This window comes from Gopherus evgoodei, chromosome 6, assembly GCF_007399415.2.
Source record: "Gopherus evgoodei ecotype Sinaloan lineage chromosome 6, rGopEvg1_v1.p, whole genome shotgun sequence".
NCBI lineage: Eukaryota > Metazoa > Chordata > Testudines > Testudinidae > Gopherus > Gopherus evgoodei.
Window position 1 is genome coordinate 97620458 of NC_044327.1, and position 23410 is coordinate 97643867.

General features: G+C 42.6%; 1 protein-coding gene across 1 annotated transcript in view; it reads right to left on the reverse strand.

Moving 5' to 3' along the window:
• NDUFAF2 (NADH:ubiquinone oxidoreductase complex assembly factor 2) overlaps window positions 1–23410 on the reverse strand; it is a 142926-nt gene that overhangs the window by 60245 nt on the left and 59271 nt on the right. Inside the window, exon 2 of the mRNA XM_030567306.1 lies at window positions 8835–8924. Within this exon, the coding sequence (XP_030423166.1) occupies window positions 8835–8924 (90 nt within the window). The remainder of the gene's footprint in view (window positions 1–8834; window positions 8925–23410) is intronic.

A 23410-nucleotide genomic window follows, 5' to 3' on the forward strand; every position in this document is an offset into this window, starting at 1 on the left:
CAAAGGAAAGAGAGTTCTTAAGCTACTACTGGAAAGTCTTTCGGGGGGGAGGGTTGAAAACAGATTTCAGCACTGGTCTTGTGGTTCAGAAAAGAACCAGACAGAGTCAGTGCCCAGGAAGCATGCCAGAAAGGCCAGAACCAGACGGTGTCTGGAGCCTGCCCAGTGACAAAGGAGAGCTAAAAGCACAAATGCCAAGTGTGCAGGGCACAAACATACCAGCCTGGTGAGTGTCCAGCAAGGCAAGTTTGACTAGAGCTGAGATAATAACTGTACCTTAAAATATTCAGCACTGTATACTCGTTTCTATATTTGCATCCTCAAATATTTCAAGCATGTTTTCAGACACACTTGTTAACCACTAAATTACTAAAATATTTCCTAAACTAGAATGTAATCAAACTGAAAGAACTTTACTAAATTCTCGCCCCCCCTTAAAACTGTACAGGAGTTCAAGCACTTAAGTCTACTGGGTTCCCAACTAGAGGTGGTCAGAAAAATGCCAATGTAACATTTTTTTGTCTAACTGTGATGATTTGTGTAAAGCAAAATGTTTCATGGAGATTGCTTGATTTTGACAAAGATCTGACAGAACCCACACAAGGGTTTAACAAACCCTGCTTGTCAGGCAGATTTTGATACATCAACTCGCCCACCTGGCTTATTGTCAGCCCACCTGTTGGACTGTCTTGGAGACAGAGACCTCAAAGCTTCCAGGGTCTGCCGACTGCCTCAGAGCCAGGGCTCCACTACCTTTTGCAAGAGACTGACATTTTGGGGGTTTGTTCCAAATTGGAATTAAATCAATTTTCAAAACAGCAAAATCCTCCACGAAACAAAATTGTCTTTCTTCACACAGCTCTATGCCCAAACTTTGCTTAACTGATGGCTATATTGGCTGCTTACCAGAAGACTGCGACTTGCACCTGGTTCATAAATGGAATACATTGCAGTTGCCCTCATCTTTAACACAGAGATGCAATTCATGGAGATTACATGGAATACAGCTTGGTTGCTCAGATAAAAATAGAGCATTTCATGCTGGCACTAACAGCCTCTCTGGGCAGGGCCGGCGTTTCCATTTAGGCGACCTAGGCGGTTGCCTAGGGCGCCATGATTTGGAAGGGCGGCAGACTGCTCCGGTGGACCTCCCGCAGGCGTGCCTGCAAACGGTCCGCTGGTCCCAGGGCTCCGGTGGAGCATCCACAGGCATGCCTGCAGCAGGTCCACCGGAGCCCCGGGACCAGCGGACTGTCTGCAGGAATGCCTGCGGGAGGTCCACCGGAGCTGCGGGAACGGCGAGCCGGCCCTGCGCCTAGGGAGCCAAAAACCCTGGCACTGCTCCTGTCTCTGGGTCACATGCTCACATAAAAGATGGCAGTGGCTGCAGGCTGCACTGTAAAATGCTGTGGGCTGCATTTGACCTACAGGTCACACTTTGGCCAAAGGGAACACTAATTGTGTGCTGCATGGTTCAGTGGTGACCATAGTAATAGCAGACTGAATCCTTAAAACTGTTTACACATCATTCTAAGCATAACATTTTTCATCACATGCCCTGTTCTTTTAGATCCTCTCCCAAATACACAGCCCAAGCCAATAAGTTCTGCAGTGGGGAAAACCTTGGGACGAGGTCAGGGGACAGAAATCTTCCATCTTGGGACCAAATTAAGGTTTAGTCACCACAGGGCCGTGCTTAAGGCCCCAGCTCCGTAAGTCACATAATTATATCAGCAGCTCAGTTTTTATTTTAAAAGCCCTTTGGGGCAGGGACTGTTTTTGTTCTGTGTTTGTACAGGACCTATGTAACAAGGTGGTTTGATCCGTCGGACTGAGGCCTAGTCAGCCCTGGTTACAGAATGGGGCACATCTGGGTTGAATCACCTATTTCCCTATAAAGTTTAGCAGCTGGCTGCAGTGAAGGGGGAAGCTGTGGCAAGTCTGCAATAAGTGAGGAAAGGCTCCTGCAGGGAATATCCTGAGACCAGGGAATTTGCCCCAAGGGAGAGCTGGGAAAGACCCAGACCAAACAGGGGAGAGACGGCAAAGGCTCCAGGCAGGAAGGCCTGGGAGGAGGAAGAGAAATCTTGTGTTGTGTGGACATCGGAATGGACTTTGTTTTATTTGCAGTTTGTATTATATCAATAAACCAAGTCCCCAGGGAGGGGTTGGTTTTGATCAAGAAAAAACGTGAAGGGATGATTTCTTTGAACAGTCCAAGGAGGAAAAAGTGAGGCAGGCTGCCAGTAGCGTGACCTTAAACCAAGCTGGCGGGGGTGGATGAATGAGAGGCAGCTGGATCAGTTACAATTTAGTATAATGGAGTCCTGATCCATGACAAGTAAATACAATATTGTTAGTTCTCAGGCTAGTGAAGAAAATCTTGAAAAGATGAACCGAGAGCAACAAATGCCTGCCCAAGGACTGTAACCCAGGGATCTCTTGGTACCAACTGGCAGAAGGCACAGGGGATACACAGGGTTTTATAGGGACCCCCTGAGTCAGATATGTGCATAACAATTTACTAAAGGGTGGCATGTGAGGTCTCTACTAAGAGTCAGTAGCCCACAGGTCATTACAATCACTGCAAAATGCATGTATGGTTAATGTTTAAGGAGTTGTGTCTATACTAAAAAGTATGTGACAAGTCTCAGACAGGTTCTTTTCAAGCAGGAAGAAACAGACACTTATCCTTCTGTCTGGTAATGTGTGTATCGGGCACTGTATGTCTCACAAGAGATACCTGTTGCATACTGAACCAAATGATAGCCAGAAGATTGTGGAATCTTCAAGAGATGACATCTACAGGAAGAGGTAAACAGGTAGAGAGTATCCAGTTTATAAGTAAAGACAAAGAATTGTTGGGGTAGAACTGGAGATTGCAGAGGTACCCATGGATCTTTCACCGAGAAAGCAAGCTGACAGAATGATTGTCTCATGAATGGACGATCACAACCCAGGGCTTTTATAACAAGGCTTGAAGGACTTTGGTTCAGCATTGCTCTCTCAGGGTATGTTTACACTATGAAATTAGGTCAATTTTATAGAAGTCGATTTTTTAGAAATCAATTTTATACAGTCGATTGTGTGTCCTCACTAAGTGCATTAAGTCGGCAGAGTGTGTCCACAGTACTGAGGCTAGCGTCGACTTTCAGAGCGTTGCACTGTGGGTAGCTATCCCACAGTTCCCGTATTCTCCATCGCCCATTGGAATTCTGGGTTGAGCTCCCAATGCCTGATGGGGCAAAAACATTGTCGCAGGTGGGTTTGGGTACATGTCATCAGGCTCCCCTCCCTTCCTCCGTACCTCCGTGAAAGGAATGGCTAACAATCGTTTCTCGCCTTTTTCCTGGGTTACCCGTGCAGACGACATACCATGGCAAGCATGAAGCCTGCTCAGCTCACCATCACTGTATGTCTCCTGGGTGCTGCTGGCAGACATGATACTGCATTGCTACACAGCAGCAGCTCCTTGTCTTCGCAGCAGCAGATGGTGCAGTACGACTGTTAGCCGTCGTCGTCGTCTCCTGGGTGCTCCTGGTGGACCTTGGTGAGGTCAGTCGGGGCGCCTGGACATATATGGGAGTGACTCCAGGTCATTCTCTTCTTTAAATTTCGTCTCATGGAGATTCAGTCCTGCCTGGAGTATCATACCAGCTGGAGGCTTCTGCCTCAGGCTTCTCTCCCAGCTGGCAGCACTGCGTTTGCACCTACCCCTTCCTCCCATGGCTCATGAAGCCTGGACAGTAGTAAGGAGCAGTTCAACTATAGACTGAGCAAGTGCAGAATGGTGGTAGAATGTGCATTTGGATGTTTAAAAGCTCAGTGGTGCAGTTTACTCGGTTAGACCTCAGTAAAACCAATATTCCCATTGTTATTACTGCTTGCTATGTGCTCCACAATATCTGTGAGAGTAAGGGGTATACATTTATGGCGGGGTGGGAGGCTGAGCCAAATCATCCGGCTGCTGATTACGTGCAGCCAGACACCAGGGTGGTTAGAAGAGCACAGCAGGGCACGCTGCACATCACAGAAGCTTTGAAAACCAGTTTCATGACTGGGCAGGCTACGGTGTGAAAGTTCTGTTTGTTTCTCCTTGATGAAAATCCACCCCCTTGGTTCACTCTACTTCCCTGTAAGCCAACTGCCCTCCCTTCCCCCCTTTGATCACCACTTACAGAGGCAATAAAGTCATTGTTGTTTCAAATTCATGCATTCTTTATTAATTTGTCAAACAAATGGGGAGATAACTGTCAAGGTAGCCAAGGAGGAGGGAAGCACCGGGCGGGGTGGTGGAGGAGGGAAGGACAAGGCCACATGGCACTTCAGTACTTATTGAATGCCAGCTTTCCATTGCTTGGGCAGTCCTCTGGGGTGGAGTGGAGTAGAGTGTTCTGATAGCACAGATTCCTGTCCCCATACAGTGATCAGATCCAGTACCTCCCATTTGGTCCATGCTGGAGCTCCATTGTCACGTCTGCTGATATCAGAGGGGTAGCCGTGTTAGTCTGGATCTGTAAAAGCAGCAAAGAATCCTGTGGCACCTTATAGACTAACAGACGTTTTGGAGCATGAGCTTTCGTGGGTGAATACCCACTTCGTCAGATGCATGTAGTGGAAATTTCCAGGGGCAGGTATATATATGCAAGCAAGCTAGAGATAATGAGGTTAGTTCAATCAGGGAGGATGAGGCCCTGTTCTAGCAGTTGAGGTGTGAAAACCAAGGGAGGAGAAACTGCTTTTGTAGTTGGCAAGCCATTCACAGTCTTTGTTTAATCCTGAGCTGATGGTGTCAAATTTGCAGATGAACTGAAGCTCAGCAGTTTCTCTTTGAAGTCTGCTCCCGAAGTTTTTTTGCTGCAGGATGGCCACCTTAAGGTCTGCTATAGTGTGGCCAGGGAGGTTGAAGTGCTCTCCTACAGGTTTTTGTATATTGCCATTCCTAATATCTGATTTGTGTCCATTTATCCTTTTCCGTAGCGACTGTCCAGTTTGGCCGACGTACATAGCAGAGGGGCATTGCTGGCATATGATGGTGTATATTACATTGGTGGACGTGCAGGTGAATGAACCAGTGATGGTGTGGCTGATCTGGTTAGGTCCTGTGATGGTGTCGCTGCTGTAGATATGAGGGCAGAGTTGGCATCGAGGTTTGTTGCATGGATTGGTTCCTGAGCTAGAGTTACTATGGTGCGGTGTGCAGTTACTGGTGAGAATGTGTTTCAGGTTGGCAGGCTGTCTGTGGGCGAGGACTGGCCTGCCACCCAAGGCCTGTGAAAGTGTGGGATCGTTGTCCAGGATGGGTTGTAAGTCCCTGATGATGCGCTGGATGGGTTTTAGCTGGGGACTCTATGTGATGGCCAGTGGAGTCCTGTTGGTTTCTTTCTTGGGTTTGTCTTGCAGTAGGAGGCTTCTGGGTACACGTCTGGCTCTGTTGATCCATTTCCTTATTTCCTCGTGCAGGTATTGTAGTTTTGAGAATGCTTGGTGGAGATTTTGTAGGTGTTGGTCTCTATCTGAGGGGTTAGAGCAGATGCGGTTGTACCTCAATGCTTGGCTGTAGACAATGGATCATGTGATGTGCCCGAGATGGAAGCTGGAGGCATGAAGGTAGGCATAGCGGTCGGTAGGTCATGCTCCAAAACGTCTGTTAGTCTACAAGGTGCCACAGGATTCTTTGCTGCTTTTATCTCTTCTGATGAGATCTGCATGGTCACCTCTGAGCTCGCCACACTGGCCAAACAGGGAAATGAAATTCAAAAGTTCAGAGATTTTCCTGTCTACCTGGCCAGTGCATCTGAGTTGAGAGTGCTGTCCAGAGCAGTCACAATGGAGCACTCTGGGATAACTCCCGGAGACCAATATTGTCAAATTGCGTCCACACTACCCCAAATTCAACCCAGCAAGGTTGATTTCAATGCTAATCCTCTCATTGGGGAAGAGTACAGAAATTGATTTGAAGAGCCCTTTAAGTAGACAAAAATGGCTTCGTTGTGTGGACGGGTGCTGCTAAATTCAACCTAAACTCGTAGTGTAGACCAGGGCTAAGACATGAAAATATCTACAGTAGAACCTCAGAGTTATGAACTGACCAGTCAATCACACACCTAATTTGGAATGGGAAGTACGCAGCAGAGACAAAAAAAACAAACAAAAACAAAAAACAAAAAACCAGTACTGTGTTAAACATAAACTATTGAAAAAAGGGAAAGCAACATTTTTTTCCTGCACAATAAAGTTTCAAAGCTGTATTAAGTCAACATTCAGCTGCAAACTTTTGAAAGAACCACCATAACATTTTGTTCAGTTACAAACATTTCAGAGTTACAAACCACCTCAACTCCCAAGGTGTTCATAACTCTGAGGTCCTACTGTAGTTACATAAGTCTAGGCTTTAGAATGCATATTATGACTTTGTTTTATATACAATCATTTGTTTCCAATGCTTCTACTTGTTATCACTTGAATCTATAGATTTAGTGAAAAAGTTTATTTAATGATAAGTGAATAAATATGTTTTCACTATAAACACATCTGAATGCTCTGTGTGAAGAGGTGTGGTGATCTGAGGTGAAAAGGGTAAGCTGCTGTGTACTGCTTCTTTGGAAGCAGTGAATCTGAAATCTGCAAGATATCCAGCAGAACAGAGGCTAGACACTCCAGGGAGATGCTCAGAAGCTTGAATATGCCTATAGCTCAACTGTAGAGAGATAGCAGGGCTGCATGAGCCCAGGGGGGAGTGCTAATGCTGCGTGTGGCAGGTGGAATTGGGGAGCTGACCACAGCAGGCACGAATGAGGCTTCCTCATGCCAAGGGCAGGTGGTAGTGAGGTACCTCATGGCCCTGGTTCCAAGCATGCAGATAGCTTGAAATGACAGTTCAAACCATGTGACATGCCCCTTCATTTTAACTCTTAAGCTTGCTGCTCTGGGGATCCCTTACCAACATCACCTCAGCACAGGACTCTGATGTGGCCCTTACTGTTGCCCTTCATCTTAGCTCTGATGGAATAGTGTCAACCAGGCCCCTCTGCTTGTGTTGGTAGGGACTGAGATCTCCCTTCTCTAAACTAGACCCCCACCATCCTGAAGACAGGGAACAGTGTGCCACAGAACTGAGGGGAGAGCCCATACTACACAAAGGAGTGACAGGTCCCCCACCAACCCAGCAGACAGCTGCTGTGTGGTGTCCCCTGTTATTATCACCCCAAGAAGGAACACCACGTTTAAATGGGGTAATAGGATTTAGGATACCACCATAATCAAGCTCTGCTTCACTTCAGAAATTCACTAGCTTCCATGAGGCCACTTAATGTAGTAAGACTAACCAGAATTCATGTAGGACTGATTCACCAGGCCTTCCCATACCCCTGTTCACCCTACACCCAATCCTTGCTTTGCACAGATACATATGAAGTCACTGAGGAACTGAACTCCATGGCTTCCTGAAAGAGCTTCCCAAATCTGACCCCTCCGACACAGCAAAAGCACACTGATCCTGCTGTGGTACAGGGCCCTCTAAACCTATACTACAGGAGACAGGATTTGGCCCTTTCCATTTATTTCAGTCATCTATAGTTCCACAACACAACATTTCAGCTGTTAACATTTCAACTAACACAGCACTGAAAAATCCACTTAGCATCACTGTTCACATTTTGGGCTCTTTGAATTTTTTTGCACTTTATCTGTCATAAATAAGATGCACTGCACATATCTTCTGTTCAAATAATGGATGGGAAACACAGCGGTTTGAATCTGTTCTTCCTATTCCCTGAAAGACTCTGTATTTAAAAAGAAAATGGAAATGGGAAAAATAAATAGGTAATTATCCTTACCTTCATGCATCCTTCCAATTCAATGCTGCCAGTCACAAAGCATTTTTTATGGCAATTACAAGAATAAGCAAAGTGTGGTGTTAAAAGTGCAAATGTAGGTAATAAAAATGTGGTGGTTCATACATGTTTTTTTCAAGGTAGAAAGCTAAACAAACACCCTTGGTTTGACAATGTTGGACGCCATCTCTAGTTATATATCTTCACTGAAGAGTTAACTCAGGCTCCTACTCAAGTGTTGTCCCTACCCTGGCTTCTGCCCACACAAAATCCTCTGACCTCAGTTTAGATGGTGCTTTCAATGCAAACTAGCAGGCCAATAATGGGTGTAGGCAAAAGCCCAAGTGCTGCTTTCACTCCAGCTGGTAACCTGCCTCCTTTGGTGTGAGGTGCAGGCTAAGCAACTCGAAAGCTGATAGTCCTCCAATGCCTTCCCACAATTCCTGCTGTGTGCACAGAAGGACAAACAAGTTGTCCCACAATTAACTGGGAAAGAATCATAGCGCATCAACTTACTGCAGCGCTAAACACTAGGGATGTGTCCCCAGAAGTCCTAGCCACATACCTGAGTGAGTGCAGACCCAGGAATTTGAGTGTGGCCACTCAGACATGGGCACCAATCACTGGCAGCGAGAACCTGAAAAGGTTTTAGCCCAGATACATTCTTTTCAGGGACATTCTGTTAGATTGCTCCCTCACTCTCAAATATTTTCACAACTGGTTAGAGGAAATCAAAATCATGGTCATGCAAACTACATACATTTTCACGTACTGATCCATTTCTTAAAGACAAACATCATTTTACTCGTGCTTAAAGGTGGATACTTTCAGAATTGACAATAGCTGGATATGATTACTTTAGTCTTCATGACTCAAAATAAAAAGATCTCAGGAAAGAGCAAGTAAGTGTGTAGAGTCAGGTATTCCACTGACTTTAATTTTCAGCATTTTGTACTTTCAAGGTTACATGAAAATAAAAACAAAATCCCAAATATTTACCTTCCCATTCTGTTGGCAGGTCGCCCACTTCATACTTATACTCCTCTTGATTTACAGCTTCTACTAGTCTTCTCTCTGGAATTGTCTGTCCTATTAACATAAATAAAGATTACATTTAAAAGTTACACCTATGTAACATTAACAGCCAAGCAGATCATGCTATGACAAAGTTGCTGCCCCAACACATCCCCTTCTTGACTAGCTGTGGCATTGCAAAGCCCTTGGTTCAGTTTCCCTCTATTCTTTTGCCTTCTCTGTACAGACCACTTTCGAGTCCTGTGTCCTTTCTGGGACCACACTTCAGCACTGCAATGTATACAAAAAACAAACCTTCAGCCCACATGGGCTCAACTGGCAGCCAGCTCATCATAATGTGCCCCTGCTGTTTTACACTGTCCTTCTGTACCTCAATCAACCCCATGATCCAGGGCCTGGCACCCTCCTCCTCTTATCTAGGACATTAGACAGGCTCCAGTCTAGCTCTATCCTGGAAAAGCATATCTGGTTTTTGCCCCTTTTTCTTTCACAGCCTTCCATCAGGCTGCTTCTCAGACCAAGGGAAGTTGCCTAACTCCTCTTTTCTGGAGTTTCCTCTCCCCAAGCGGGCTCACCCAGCTCTTTATGGAAACAAGCCCTGTTCTCCCTGTGCCTTCTTTCTAATCAGGCCTGGCCCACCCTCCAGGTGCAAACAGGCAGGTTAATTGGCTTCTCAGCCCCATAATAACGCTTTCACAGCATATGTGGGGTAATCACCCTATCACATATGCTTTCATTTGAACAAATGTTACTTTTTATGTTCACAAAAATAAATCAGCCCCACAGACTAAAATCAAGGATCATCATGCAGAGGGGAAAGATGGCCAATTAGATATTACAGTTCCAACTGCTAAACTTTTTATATGTATTTTTAAAAGTTTAAGATCAAGTCATTCAAAGACAAATTTGAAAACACAGTATTTCAATATCAGTTCATTGTGCAGAGTTTCCTGCATTAAGAATGTCACACTGAGGACTGTCTGATGAAGCTTTCCCATAAACTGTATCTGACACACTCAAATATCATTAAGGCCCTTAATGGCCAAGGACCAGAATCTTTAAATGGTTCCATAATCAGACGGGAAGCCAGCATACAATGCAGGTGTGATGTCACTTCTGATTCGTCAGTTCTGCCTAAAACGCAGGCCACAGCATGTTGTAAAAGAGGTAACATCCATGTTCCTTTCATCAGCTGCAGAAAAGGCATTTTGCTAAGTATTTTCCCCCCACATAGAATAAATGGAGCAGTAGCTCCAGTGGTGAGGAAATGAGAGAAGAGGAAGGCCATCACGTACCTCTAAAGGTTGGGTATAAGCAGGAATTCTACCCATAATGACAAATGCAATTAGTTTAACTAATATGGGACCTGTGAGAGGAATCAAGTTTGTGAAAGGAGTCCTGAAAACACAGCATCTGCATGGGGAAAGAGCTAAGGTTTTAACATGTTGTCTGTACTGTTCGATGGTTGTTCTATGTACTGATACATGTCACTGGGTGGAGGTGAGTATTAATCTCCTTGTTTTTGTGGTAGGTATGTTCTGAGTAGAGCAACCTTCACTGATATAAAGCACAGGGTGTCTTTTTGTTTGTTTCTTTTGTCTTGTAAAGATACTAGGCCTAAGCCAGTATCTCTCTGAGGAGTGAAGATATTTTCCTCCACTTCCTTGAAGGTGGAGATGATTTATTGTAGTTAAAGCTGCTCAGACATGTTGCAGTCTTGGCAGAGATGGAATAATGGCCTGGGTGTGGAGGACATAGAAGGGTGTATACTGAATGTCATTCAGCACATGGATCTCACCAGCCCATATGGGATCCATGTATTTTACCCAGCTATATAAAGTTTACATACATAACAAATTATGCATTTTGAACTAAACATGTTTCTTCTATTAGATCATTCTGATGCATGCTTTTTAAAAACAGATAAAAGTAATGGCATACTGAGGCTCCTTCCTCCAGTATTCATCCTCTGTACAACACAGGCCAGTCTTGTAACAATCAGAGCCTGGTGCCAAACACCAAAAATTACTTCTCAAAGTCATTATTTTGAGGAATCATCATGCTGTTGGGTTGGTGGCTTTTACAACTTTTCTGCATCTGTGATGTGGAAAGGATGCTTATTAACGACAACAGTCTGGTTTGCTTTGTCCCTTAGTTTTCCTTCGTCAGACTTTTGCTTACAAGTAATTCACATATTTATCTACTGAAGAAAGTTCATACAGAAGGCTTTTGGGATTTAAATTAAGCCCTTTTATAGGTTACAGAGGTACTTCTTCATAATCAGATACTGATATTTTGGGGCAGAAATTGCCTTAAAGCTATTCCACTTCCTAATACAAAGCCTGCTTGCACAATTCTTAAGTTTTTTTTTTTAAATGAATCAGGAATAACATTCATATCCATTTTGCTGTGTATGAAACTGTCCATTTATAATAAAGTGCTTTCACATAAATTTTGTAATGAGGACATCATTATGGTAGTTCAAGAAACTTCCCTTGCAAGGGTTACATATGTGAAGCAAACGCAAGTACCTACTCAAGTGTCACAGTTCAATATTCTATGGTTTAAATTTCAAAATGAATCCAATCTTCATGTGACATTAATAGATCTTAAACACAAATGACACGGACTATTAATTAATCGCAGTTAATGCATGCAATTAACACAAAACAAATTAACTAGATTAAAAATAGTCACGATTAATCAGTTTTAATTGCACTGTTAAACAATAATAGAATACCAACTTAAATTATAAACATTTTTGGATCTTTTTAACATTTTCAAATATATTGATTTCAATTACAACACAGCATACAAAGTATACAGTGCTCACTTTATATTATTTATTTATTACAGATATTTGCACTGTAAAAAAAGATAAACAAAAAAGAGATAGCATTTTTCAATTCACCTCATAGAAGTCCACTTAGTCTTATTTCTTGTTCAGCCAATCACTAAGACAAACAAGTTTGTTTACATTTACGGGAGCTAATGCTGCCCCTGCTTCTTATTTACAATGTCACCTGAAAGTTAGAAAAGGCATTTGCATGGCAGTATTGTAGCCAGCATTGCAAGGTATTTATGTGCCAGATATGCTAAACATTCATATGCCCCTTCATGATTCGTCTTGTAGGTCTAAAATTTTACATTGTTTTGTTTTTGAGCATGGTTCATGCAAAAAAAAAAAAAAAAAAAAAAAAAAAAAAAAAAAAAAAAAAACCAACTAATTCTACACTTGCAAGTTGTAAATTCACAATAAAGAGATTGCACTATCGTACTTGTATGAGATGTAGCTCAAAACAGAATGGCTCAACTATCGCAAACAAATTCAAGCTTGGCTTATTCTTCTGAGAGCCAATAAAAATCCTTTTTGCATATAGTTTTAAGTAGTCAATATCACCTTGATTTTAAGGTTTTATTGATTAGTTAAAATAGTGTTTTAATTTTTCCAATACATTTTTACTCACTGTTTTTAAAGTAATCATTTGAAAGAGAGAGATTTCGGTGCAACGCTTCTAAGTACATATACTAGGCTTAAATCATGAAAGGTGTACTGAACCATGGCTGCATAAAGTGACACAAGGAGTGTGGGCAGAAATCTGGAACCCTTCAGCAGTCACCATCAAAATCCAAAGCTTCTGCTAGTTGAGCTTTCACTGGCTGTGAAATTTCAGCAGGTTATACAGTCACTGAGATCAGCCACTGAAGGGAGACAATCAAACACGAAGCCAATTCATTACATCGAGTCTCTGCAACTCCCACCCACACCAGAGAGAACTGAAGTATTCATCTGTTCTCAGACCAGACCACTTGTTTGTTATTATAGAGAAGTAAATGAGCCATGCTAATACTTTATTAATTTTATTTTTTTGAAAAAGTGACCTGGAAAAAATAAAGAATCATCTAGACCTTTTTAATAGATAAGAAAAAAAGTTGCATTGTATTTAGGGGCTATTAATCTATCCAATATTTCAGAAAACACTAGAATAAAGTTCAAGCAGAAATTTCAAAAGTGTTCCAATTAACTGGACGTTATGTTATTTGAAAGGAAGTCAGAAAGTCAGCTATATTCACTAATGAATTATATCATCATAGGTTGTTAAAATAATAACTAGTGCATTACAACTTTCAACAGTTCCTTTTTACAACCCACAGCTGGAGTGACAGCGCTGTTCGGTTCTTAAATCTCACAATACCTCAAAATCCTTCAACTTTGTAGTTCTAGTTGTATACAGTTAGTAGTACGCTAGTATTAGTGTTCGTTAGCTAGTTAAGTGTTTTTCCTTGGTGATGCCCTCACCATGGTTGAAAATGGCTCTGTGTGTGTGGGGGCGGGGCTATCCCCAGCCATGGTCACACAAGATGCTTGCTCTGCTTAGATGAGGCTCAAGTCAAAGAGCAGTGTTCAATCTGTAAATTGTTCACAAAACCGACTCAGATGGCTAAACACCTTCACCTGAAGCGGCACCTGCCTGAGTAGGCCATGAGGCCTGCTTTGGTATTGAGGCCTGTGTCATGTCAGAGGTTGCCCTCGACTTCGGTGAGTGGTCCTGGCTCACACTCTGCAGCCACTACCTCTCCAAAGAGATGCAGAAATCACTCTCTTTTGAGTGTGCCAAAGAAAAGATCTCATAAGACCAATCGGGACCACTCTAGGCATCATGGAGACTCTTCTTCTTCCTCCAAGAAGAGTATGGCCACTGCTGGTACACGAGATGGAACAGGTCCTTTCAACTGCCCCGTTACTGTGCAGGGACCTCCTTCCCACCCTCCCCCATACACTTCTTCATGAGATATTGCTCTTAGAGCATGTACACTCTTTACTGGCTTTGGAGTGGTGGAGAAGGTTCCTGTGGAGCACTGGGGTCAAGGTTTTTATTCCCAGTACTTCCTGGTTCCCAAATTCAAGAGAGGAGTAAGACCTATTCTTGATCTCTGCAACCTCAACAAATGTGCTAGGTACTCAAGGTTCTGTGCGGTCACCTTACCAGCTATTGTCCCTGCACTGACTCAGAATGACTGGTTTACTGCACTACGAAGTCAGTGTTGGTCCCCATCAGAAAATCAAGTTCATTGATGCCCTAAATAGACTCTACAAGCTCCAGAGCAGTTTTGCCAACTGTTTCCAGGCAATTTGCCCCTTTATCTTGATCTCCAGTCTCAATCTTGCACGAGAGTTCAGATGTACCTGAGGCTCTCAGGCCACATGTCTGAATGCACACAGGTGGTTCAATTTGCCAGGTTGTGCCTTCACCATTTTCAAATGTGGCTCATGACAATTGCCCGTCCTACTCTATGCCTTTTTTTAAACAGATTGGTCCACATCCCTCCATTGATCCTGGACTCCTTGCATTGGTGGATAGCTCAGGGGAATATATGTCAGGGTAGTCACTTTGTGTGGCTCTTATTAACTAGGACTGTTGTCACTATTGCTTCCCTGATAGGTTGGGAAGCACATCTGGGGTTGCTGAAGGTTCAGGGTCTGTGGTCAAAGAAGGAAGCTTCATGGCATATCAATGTGCTGGAGCTCTAGGCTAGCTACAATGCCTGTCGTGCTTTCCTAGATCATATCAAAGGTTCAGTGGTTCACATAATTACCAACAATACCACCACAAACTATTATGTGAACAGGCACGGGGGCACACACTCCAGGGTGCTCAGCCAGAGGCAATTGGGCTGTGGCAGTTCTGCATTGAAGAGTTTCACTCAGATAGCTCATCACCTGTCCGGGGTTCAGAATCTTTTCATGGACCATCTCAGCAGGAATTTTTTCCTGAATCATGAGTGGTCCCTGAACCCCAGAAATCGATGAGTCATTTTCGCCTCTTGGGGCATCCCAATGATCAGCTGGGTCACTACAAGGGACAACATGAAATATCACCTGTTCTGCTCTCGAGGGGGCCTCAGTCCAGAGCCTGGAGAGCAGATAGCTTAGAAGTTGCCTGCTATCCTCAATACAGGGATTGTATGTGGACAAAACATAAAAGCTATAATATTCCAAGATGTTACTTCTGTTGTTCTCAGCCACGGCCTCAGAGTGGAACTGCCTAGCAGACATCATGTGAGTAGCGTGTATTCTGATTAATCTTAAGTGCCCTATTAGTGACCTTGACTGACTGTTGTGATGAGTTTGTTAGTTATTTACAAATGAGATGTATAGGATTTGGGCTCATCTCCAGGAATTTGATTACCAGAGCCACAAGTTCCAAAATTATGTCCTTCTGGTGGGTGGGGCTCAAAATAGTTTCTGACAAGATGGATGTCCATGATCATCTGTCACTGAGACAGAAATCAGGCTATTTTTCTGGGACACAATCTGGAAGATACAGACTCTCTTCTCCAAGGAAACGTTCCACATGTCATCAACAATCTGTCAAATTATTTTGGGCCATGGGGATCAAAGAATTTAAATGTAGATATTCATTCTGAGACTTACATTATTTCTGAGTTGCTAGTCATGTCTAACTACTGCATATGCTACTAGGAGATAGACAAGCCATTAAATTCTCAGCATCCAAAGGTTCTACCAGTCTTTTCACCTAATGATAAGGGCAAGTAAGGAGGAACTGGGGAGTCACATTTAGTCCTGACCAAAGGGAACAAGGAAGGTAAGTCCTGAAGAAGTTTTGTTCCTGTTTTACCCTCCACTTCTGCCCCCACTTCTCCGATAAAATGGAGCTTGAATTCCACTAATCTTTAAACAAACCTGTTTTCACTAGTCTTGAAATGTCTTCAGTCTACAAAACCACTGAGCCATTTAAAATTCAAAACAAGCCAAAAGCCACATTTGGCAACTTTGAAGGCCTCTGAAAGGATGCCTGCAACTGGATGCACCCTTGTATTCACATCCTAAACATATTGTAAACATGTTTGTACAAAATATGCCTTGTGAGGATGTGACAGTCTATACTATTATGGTCACCACTTTTACAAGACTCTGATAAATTTTGTACAAAGTATGCCCTGTGTGAGCTATCATTTGAAAATTCAATCTGCTGAACATTATGTTCTGGTAAAATATGCATATCAACATTCTGTGTAAAGTTATAAGTGTCTACTGTACAACATGGCTAGAGTTAGAAAGGCAGGCTCAAACCAGTTCTTCAGAGACAAAGACACACTGGCTCCCCCAGCCTTGTAGAAGCATAATTAATTGAACAATCACCTAGTTAAAACGGGTATTCCCGGGCAGGAAGGAAGGTGTGCATAAGAAATTTACTTTGCATCACATGAATATTTCAAATTTCATGTCCACAAGAGGTGGTTTGTTGCCTACACTCCAGCTGGGGGTAATCCTCGAAGAAGGGAGAGGGATATAAATATGAGAGACCGTGACCTCCAACTCACCTCTCCCCCTCCCATCTCTTTGTTCATGACATCAACGACTATCAAATAGCTGAACTAAGGGGGAGTGGTTCCAGGCTGAAAGGAGACCCAGTCTAGGAAATTTACAGCATCGTATGGTGAGACAAAACCTTTGCTTTTAAAGCCACTTCATTTGTTAAATTAGATATTAGCTTGTGTATTACTCTTATTTTGTAACCAATCCTGACTTCTATGTATCAATACTTCTAATCACTTAAAATCTATCTTTCTGTAGTTAATAAATTTTATTGTTTTATCTTAACCAGTGTGTTTGGATTAAAGTGTGTGGGGAAACTCAATTTAGGATAAGACTGGTGCATGTATCATTTCCTTTGATGAAATGATGGTCTTTCTATAAGCGTGCATTGTGATTCAGTAGCATACTAGACAGTTTGAGATGCACATTTCTGGGGGAACAAAGCTGGGACTAAGAATTTGTGGGTGTTGTCCTGTGTGTAATTCATGAGTAGCTGATTAGAGTGCTCATGTATTTAGCTGGGAGTAAATTTCCAGCCTGAAGGCTGTGTGAGCAGGCCAGGTGTGACTGCTCTGACCACAAAATTGTGTAAAAGGCATCCCAGGTTATAGAGATAAGGGGGCACCACTGTTCAACAGTGAACACTGTATCCTGGGGAGTGTCACAGAGCTATTATTTGAAAACTAATAACTCACTGGTCAATAATATTATGGTGAAATGTATGCAGCAACGTTGTGTGTAAAATTATGAAATCCCCCATAAATATAATATTAATAGGGCATGTTAAAACTCACGTAGCAAAAATTAAGCAAAATGGGTCAAGCAGGTCTTAAAACAAATGGATGTGTTTACCTCAAATTTATATATTTGTAAACAGAGTCCTCAGACAATGAAAGGGGAATGCAGGGGACAAAGAATCTGCATTTCAGCAAACAGAGCCAAGAAAAAACAGCATGAGACTTTTCACCAGAAGACTTCATGCTGCCTGGCTCTCAGAACTTTGACCTAGAAATCACACTCAAGAACTTGCATTTGAAAGGGGGGAAATGAACTTCAAAAGTGAGGGGGCAAACACCTCTCTCTCTCTCTGTTCATCTCCCCCTTCGCGCCTAAGATGACAAAGGAAACAGCTGTTGGACTTTGGGGGAAGGCTCCTGACCTGAAAAGTTTGGTCAATAATGCTGTTGGAAGGATATTGTAAGGACTTTACTTTGAATCAAGTCATAGAATTATAGAATATCAGGAAGGGACCTCAGGAGGCCATTGAGTCCAACCCCTTGCTCAAAGCAGGACCAATCCCCAGACAGATTTTTGCCTCAAATCCTTAAATGGCCCCCCTCAAGGACTGAACTCACAACCCTGGGTTTAGCAGGCCAATACTCAAACCACTGAGCTATCCCTCGCCCCTCTCAAGTGATTCTTCAGACTGGCTCCAAATGGACAGCACTTGGAGGGTATCTGGCAGATGGTGGTTTTCAGGGATATGCTACGTTTTGTGTGCACGCACACATGCAGGCTTAGGGCTGGTCTACACTAGGGGAGGGGATCGATCTAAGGTACACAACTTCAGCTACGTGAATAACGTAGCTGAAGTCGAAGTATCTTAGATCAAGTTACCTACCATCCTCACGGCGCGGGATCGACGTCCGTGGCTCCCCCTGTCAACTCCACTACCGCCGTTCATGTTGGTGGAGTTCTGGAGTCAACAGGAGCATGTTCAGGGATCGATATATCGCGTCTAGATGAGACGCGATGTATCGATCCCCGAGAAATCGATTGCTACCCGCCGATACGGCCAGTAGCGAAGAAGTTGCTTTGGGATAAAAAATAATCACCTGCAAAAACTAGCCTTTTTCTGGCACCCCCAGTGCAGCATGGCTAGACGAGGATACTCCAAATTAGTTGTGACTTCTCCTTGTGGCCACCCAAATTAGCAGGTTACAAAGCACAGGAAAGGCCCAAGGCCGTCCAAACCAAGGCCTGACACGCCAAACGCATGCAGATTCCCCCCCTACATCTACTAGGAGCAATCTTTTCAGGATTGGGTGTGTCGATCAGGGTGGGTTAGACTGTGTGTGGTTTTGAGTTCCTGGATGCTGTAGCTCTGTTGGCCTTTTTATATCCATTTTTTGATTGTTTGGTGATAAATCTATTTAGTCCATGTGTCTGTCTGTCTATGCTGTTCCATTAGGAGGTAACTTCTGCTCCTGCTCTCCTCCAGCAGCTTAATTTTTTTAAAAAACAAAAATTGAATTTTTATAATCTAATTTATTAAAAAAAGTCTAGTTTGTTAAGTTCGGCACTAGGAAACATTTTACCTTTATTTTTCTCGTTACCATTTCTGATTTTTGTCCATTACTTGTACTCACTCAAAACCTCTTTAGTTAAATAAACTTGTTTTATTCTTTAACTGAAACTAAGTTAAATTGTTTGGGTAACTCCATTTAAGGTGGCAAGTTGTTGAGAATTGTAGTGGGAAGCCAATCCAGAGTGTGGTGCAATAAATTGATTTGTAAAACAAGTAGCAAGCAGACACATAGGCAGACTCATCAATAGACTGAATCTGGTGTAATATCCATTTATGAGCAAGCTTTTAAGATGTTTGGTATGGCTATTCCCTCGTCTTATTTCCCTAGAAGACAAGACTCATTATGTGTTGATTGAATCATTGGCTGTAATATATATTGCTTCTATGAAGAGTAGGCAGATGACTGTTACGCATTCCATTTTGAATACTTCACACTCAAAAGAAATTGCTAAGAACCATAAATACTTTTGATATCAATATCAAACCTATGCTCTCTTGGTGCCAGGGGAGCCTGGGAGGATGACAGTGCCTGCGGGGGGTTGAGTCCTGTACTGCTCCTGAGAGTCAGTGACTGACCTCTTAAGGGGCTAGAGGCCCTGGCCAGAGAGGCATGAACACGTGGCTTCAGAGTAGCCTGGCAGCCTGGCCCAGGTCCCTTACTAGATGACCTTTGGTCCTTCTTGCTTCATGCTGGGGAGTTGTGTTTTTTCATTTTCTTCTTAGGCACTGGCGATGGGGAACAGTGCCAGGTAGAACTCGGTGCTGGTGGCCAAGATGCTTGGCACGACCTGGTGCGATGGCTCAGAAGCTGGGCGAAGGGCAGACTCCATAAGGAGAGCCCTCAAAAACAAATGTCATGCTTCCTCTGGGTTCTGGGCCAGGAGTTCTTACAGATCTGGTACTGATCCCGGATGTGAGATTCTCCCAAGCACTGAAGGCAGCTGCTATGGGGGTCACTCACAGGCATAGGCCTGTTGCAGTCCATGAAGGGCTTAAACCACTGAGACCACCGACTCTGTCAACTACACTTAACTACTACTTAACTAATTATATATACAAACTATTACAAACGCCCTAAGGCTCGAAGTCAATAGAACAAGAAAAACCACTAGCCCTTACTAAGCAAGGAAGGGCGCTCCGACTAACCACCACAGCTGCTGAGAAGGAATTGAGAGGGCATAGCGCCGGTGGCGCCTGATATACCACCATATGAGCTCAGCATTACAGAGGGCACCACAGCCGACCCTCCGGCTACTGCTAAGACAAATATCTCCAACCCCTGCGTATGTGGGTGTGCGCACACCTAGAATGGAACTGACATGAGCAAGCACTCAAAGAAGAATGTATCTGCTTTGAAACTCATTTCAGATCTCAACCATTATGTGAGTGGGATGTGAAAATTGTCCTGTGCACACCATACCTTTGGAAACTGCACAGATTCAGGTTTACCATACAAATACACACAACTGACCTAAACACAGTTCTCAATTGGAGTTTGGCACTGCTTCTAGATATAGTGTCTGTCATCATTTTTAATACATATACATGAGTCAGAAAAGAGCCAAAATACTTCTGTTTTCCTACTGAACACATTAAGAGACCTTTATAATACATTTACAATGCTGCAAATAATTATATCACAAAAGGTTAACCAGTCAAAACAAAAGAATTAGCCAATTGCATTCCATAACTTTGTTCACACCAGCTATATGTTTTGTAATATTTTGGGCTTTTTGAATGTGAATTTAATGCCTGTAAAAGATGAATGAGTGACTGCTTTGGGGACTGAAGTCCTTGGCTTTTATGAAGGCACACAGAGCTACTGCTTTTCAGGAAGTTTGTTGTACAGCAGAGGCACTGAAGTAATAATTCTCTTTACTGTATTTTGTTTTGACACACAAATTCCTTCAGTGGACAATGAGATCTAAAACCTCTTAGGGTATGTCTACATCTACAATTTTGCAGCGCTGGTTGTTACAGCTGTATTAGTACAGCTGTATAGGGCCAGCGCTGCAGAGTGGCCACACTTACAGCAACCAGCGCTGCAAGTGATGTTAGATGTGGCCACACTGCAGCGCTGTTGGGCAGCTTCAAGGGGGGTTCGGGGAACGCGAGAGCAAACCGGGGAAGGAGACCAGCTTCCCCGCGGTTTGCTCTCACGTTCCCCGAACCCCCCTGCAAACCGCAGGGAAGGAGACCTGCTTGCTCGGGGGTTTGGGGAACGCGAGAGCAAACCGCAGGGAAGGAGACCTGCTTGCACTGGGGTTCGGGGAACGTGAGAGCAAACCGGGGAAGGAGACCAGCTTCCCCGCGGTTTGCTCTCGCGTTCCCCGAACCCCCCTGCAAACCGCAGGGAAGGAGACCTGCTTGCACGGGGGTTCGGGGAACACGAGAGCAAACCGGGGAAGGAGACCTGCTTGATTACCAGAGAGGCTTCCTCAGGTATGCTGGGATACCTGCTTATTCCACGGAGGTCAAGAAAAGCGCTGGTAAGTGTCTACACTTGATTACCAGCGCTGGATCCTCTACACCCGAGACAAAACGGGAGTACGGCCAGCGCTGCAAACAGGGAGTTGCAGCGCTGGTGATGCCCTGCAGATGTGTACACCTCCTAAGTTGCAGCGCTGTAACCCCCTCACCAGCGCTGCAACTTTGTGATGTAGACAAGCCCTCAGTTGGAATTAGAAAGACCAGCAGTTTTAACAATGCTCTTGTTTAGAATGCAGTAAGAGTTACTCAAAGCCAGTTTTCAAACATGTAAGTCACAGTGTTTGCTGTTTTCTGCTCTTTGAAAAGCTTCCGACACTATTCCACCTCAGCAAAAACAATGTTGAGCCTAATAGATACTACACTTTTAACATAAAAATCACTGTTTAGCAAATGAATTCCCTAATATGTTTACTGCAAACATACAGCACTGCAATTCCTTTTTCAACAGAGGTTTAAATAATGTAAGTACACTTCTTAAAATCCTGATGGATTTTCAGCACTCTGGCACATGGTGCTGCTAGCTTTGTCCCAACTGCCTTTTTTTGCTTGCCTATCTGCTGCAAGAAACAGTTTTCTACCAATTACTGTCACAGTATCAATAAATCCAAGATTAAAGTACTGAATATTTTCTGTACATTTTTCAAAAACCTGCATAACATGGGGATTTAGTATCTATAACGGGAATTTATAAAGCAGAGAGGAGGTTTACAGTATCTTGTAGTCTATAAATAAAGACAGGTGTGAAGATAAACAAAAAGGCAATCATGCAAGGAAGAGAAATGGGCAAATGACAGTCAGAGTATGAATTGCAAAGTTACAGCTGGAGAGAACATCAATTAAGCAATATGACCCAACACAGCAGTGTTATGGTCCGGTTTGGATGATTAATTGCATTTCAATTATACATAATTTGCAAAGACTCATTTAACAATTTACTTTTTCAGAATAAAGTCAATTATTGTACAAATATTCTCAAGGAACTAAACCTATTTCTGCTTTTATAACAAGTTTAAATACATTTTATAAACAGTGGCTTATTGGTTTGAGATTTGTAAAGAAATTCAGTAGTGTTCAAATCTTACACATTTACAGCTACATATGTACAATATTTTAGCACTAACTGCATCTGAGGACAGAATTTAGTTTTTTTTAGTTCATCTCTTTCAGATATACAACGTAAAGAACAGTTTTGGGGAGAAATTTTTTCCCATGAAATTACTAAAGAATTTCTAACAAATTAATTTTAATAAGATTAAATCTAAAATATTTTGGAAGTTTCCTTTTCCCAACAATGTTTTTTTGTTTTGTTTTGGTCTGGAGTACAATTTGACCATTTAAAAGTAGTCACTATCACACTAAAATATAGCATGCCTTTTCATTGCTCTTTAGGCAGTCATACCACTAAGCAAACATTTCCAGAAAAAAAAAAATACTAGTAACTGAAAATGTTGAATTAACTACAAATATTATGTCCTAATAAGCCACTTTAAAGTGCAATCCTAAATAAACAAAACGTAGCAAGTACATATTAAGGGTACATGTTAACTTCCAAGAAAATTCAAGTTAAAAACAAACTGTTATAAAACCATGAATTAGTAGTTAAGGTTGAAGTTCTCAAATAAAGGTTTTGGGTTTTTTTTATTTAAAACAATACATCTGAGTTCTGGTTGGGAGAAAGTTTCCTCACAATGGAGAGATGCTAGACTCCTCCATACATTGCACCTAGCCTTCTATTATAAAACCAGTTTTGACCTCTATACATTGTATAACTACAACCAATCCACCTGGAATTTCCAATATTGACATATTTAATGCCAGGGTAATTACTTCCTGGAAAATTTACCAAAGTGTTGGGGAGACATGGTAGGGTGCTTTTTGCTTTAAATATAAAATGAGATAACATGTTCTTGGCTATTATCCAGACATTTTTCCCTCATGTACAAAAACTTGATTTAGAAAGTAATTTTTTTCTAATCTGATTCATAGATTCGAAGGCCAAAAGAGACCAATGTGATCATCTGGCCTGACTTCCTGTACAACACAGGCCATAGAACTTTCCCCAGAGAATTCCTAGACTATGTCTTTTAGAAATATATCCAATCTTAATTTTAAAATTACCAGAGATGGAAAATCCACCATTATCCTTGGTAAATTAATTATTCCAATGGTTAATTACCCTCACTGTTAAAATGTACACCTTATTTCTAGTCTGAATTTATCTAGCTTCAGCTTCCAGACATTAGACAATATTCCATCTTTCTCTGCTAGCAAGAAGAGCCCATTATCAAATATTTGTTCCCCATGTAGGTTCTTACAGACTGTGATAAAGTCTTTGTTAAGCTAACTATATTGGGCTCCTTAAGCCTATTGCTGGAAGGCATGTTTTCCAGTCCTTTCATT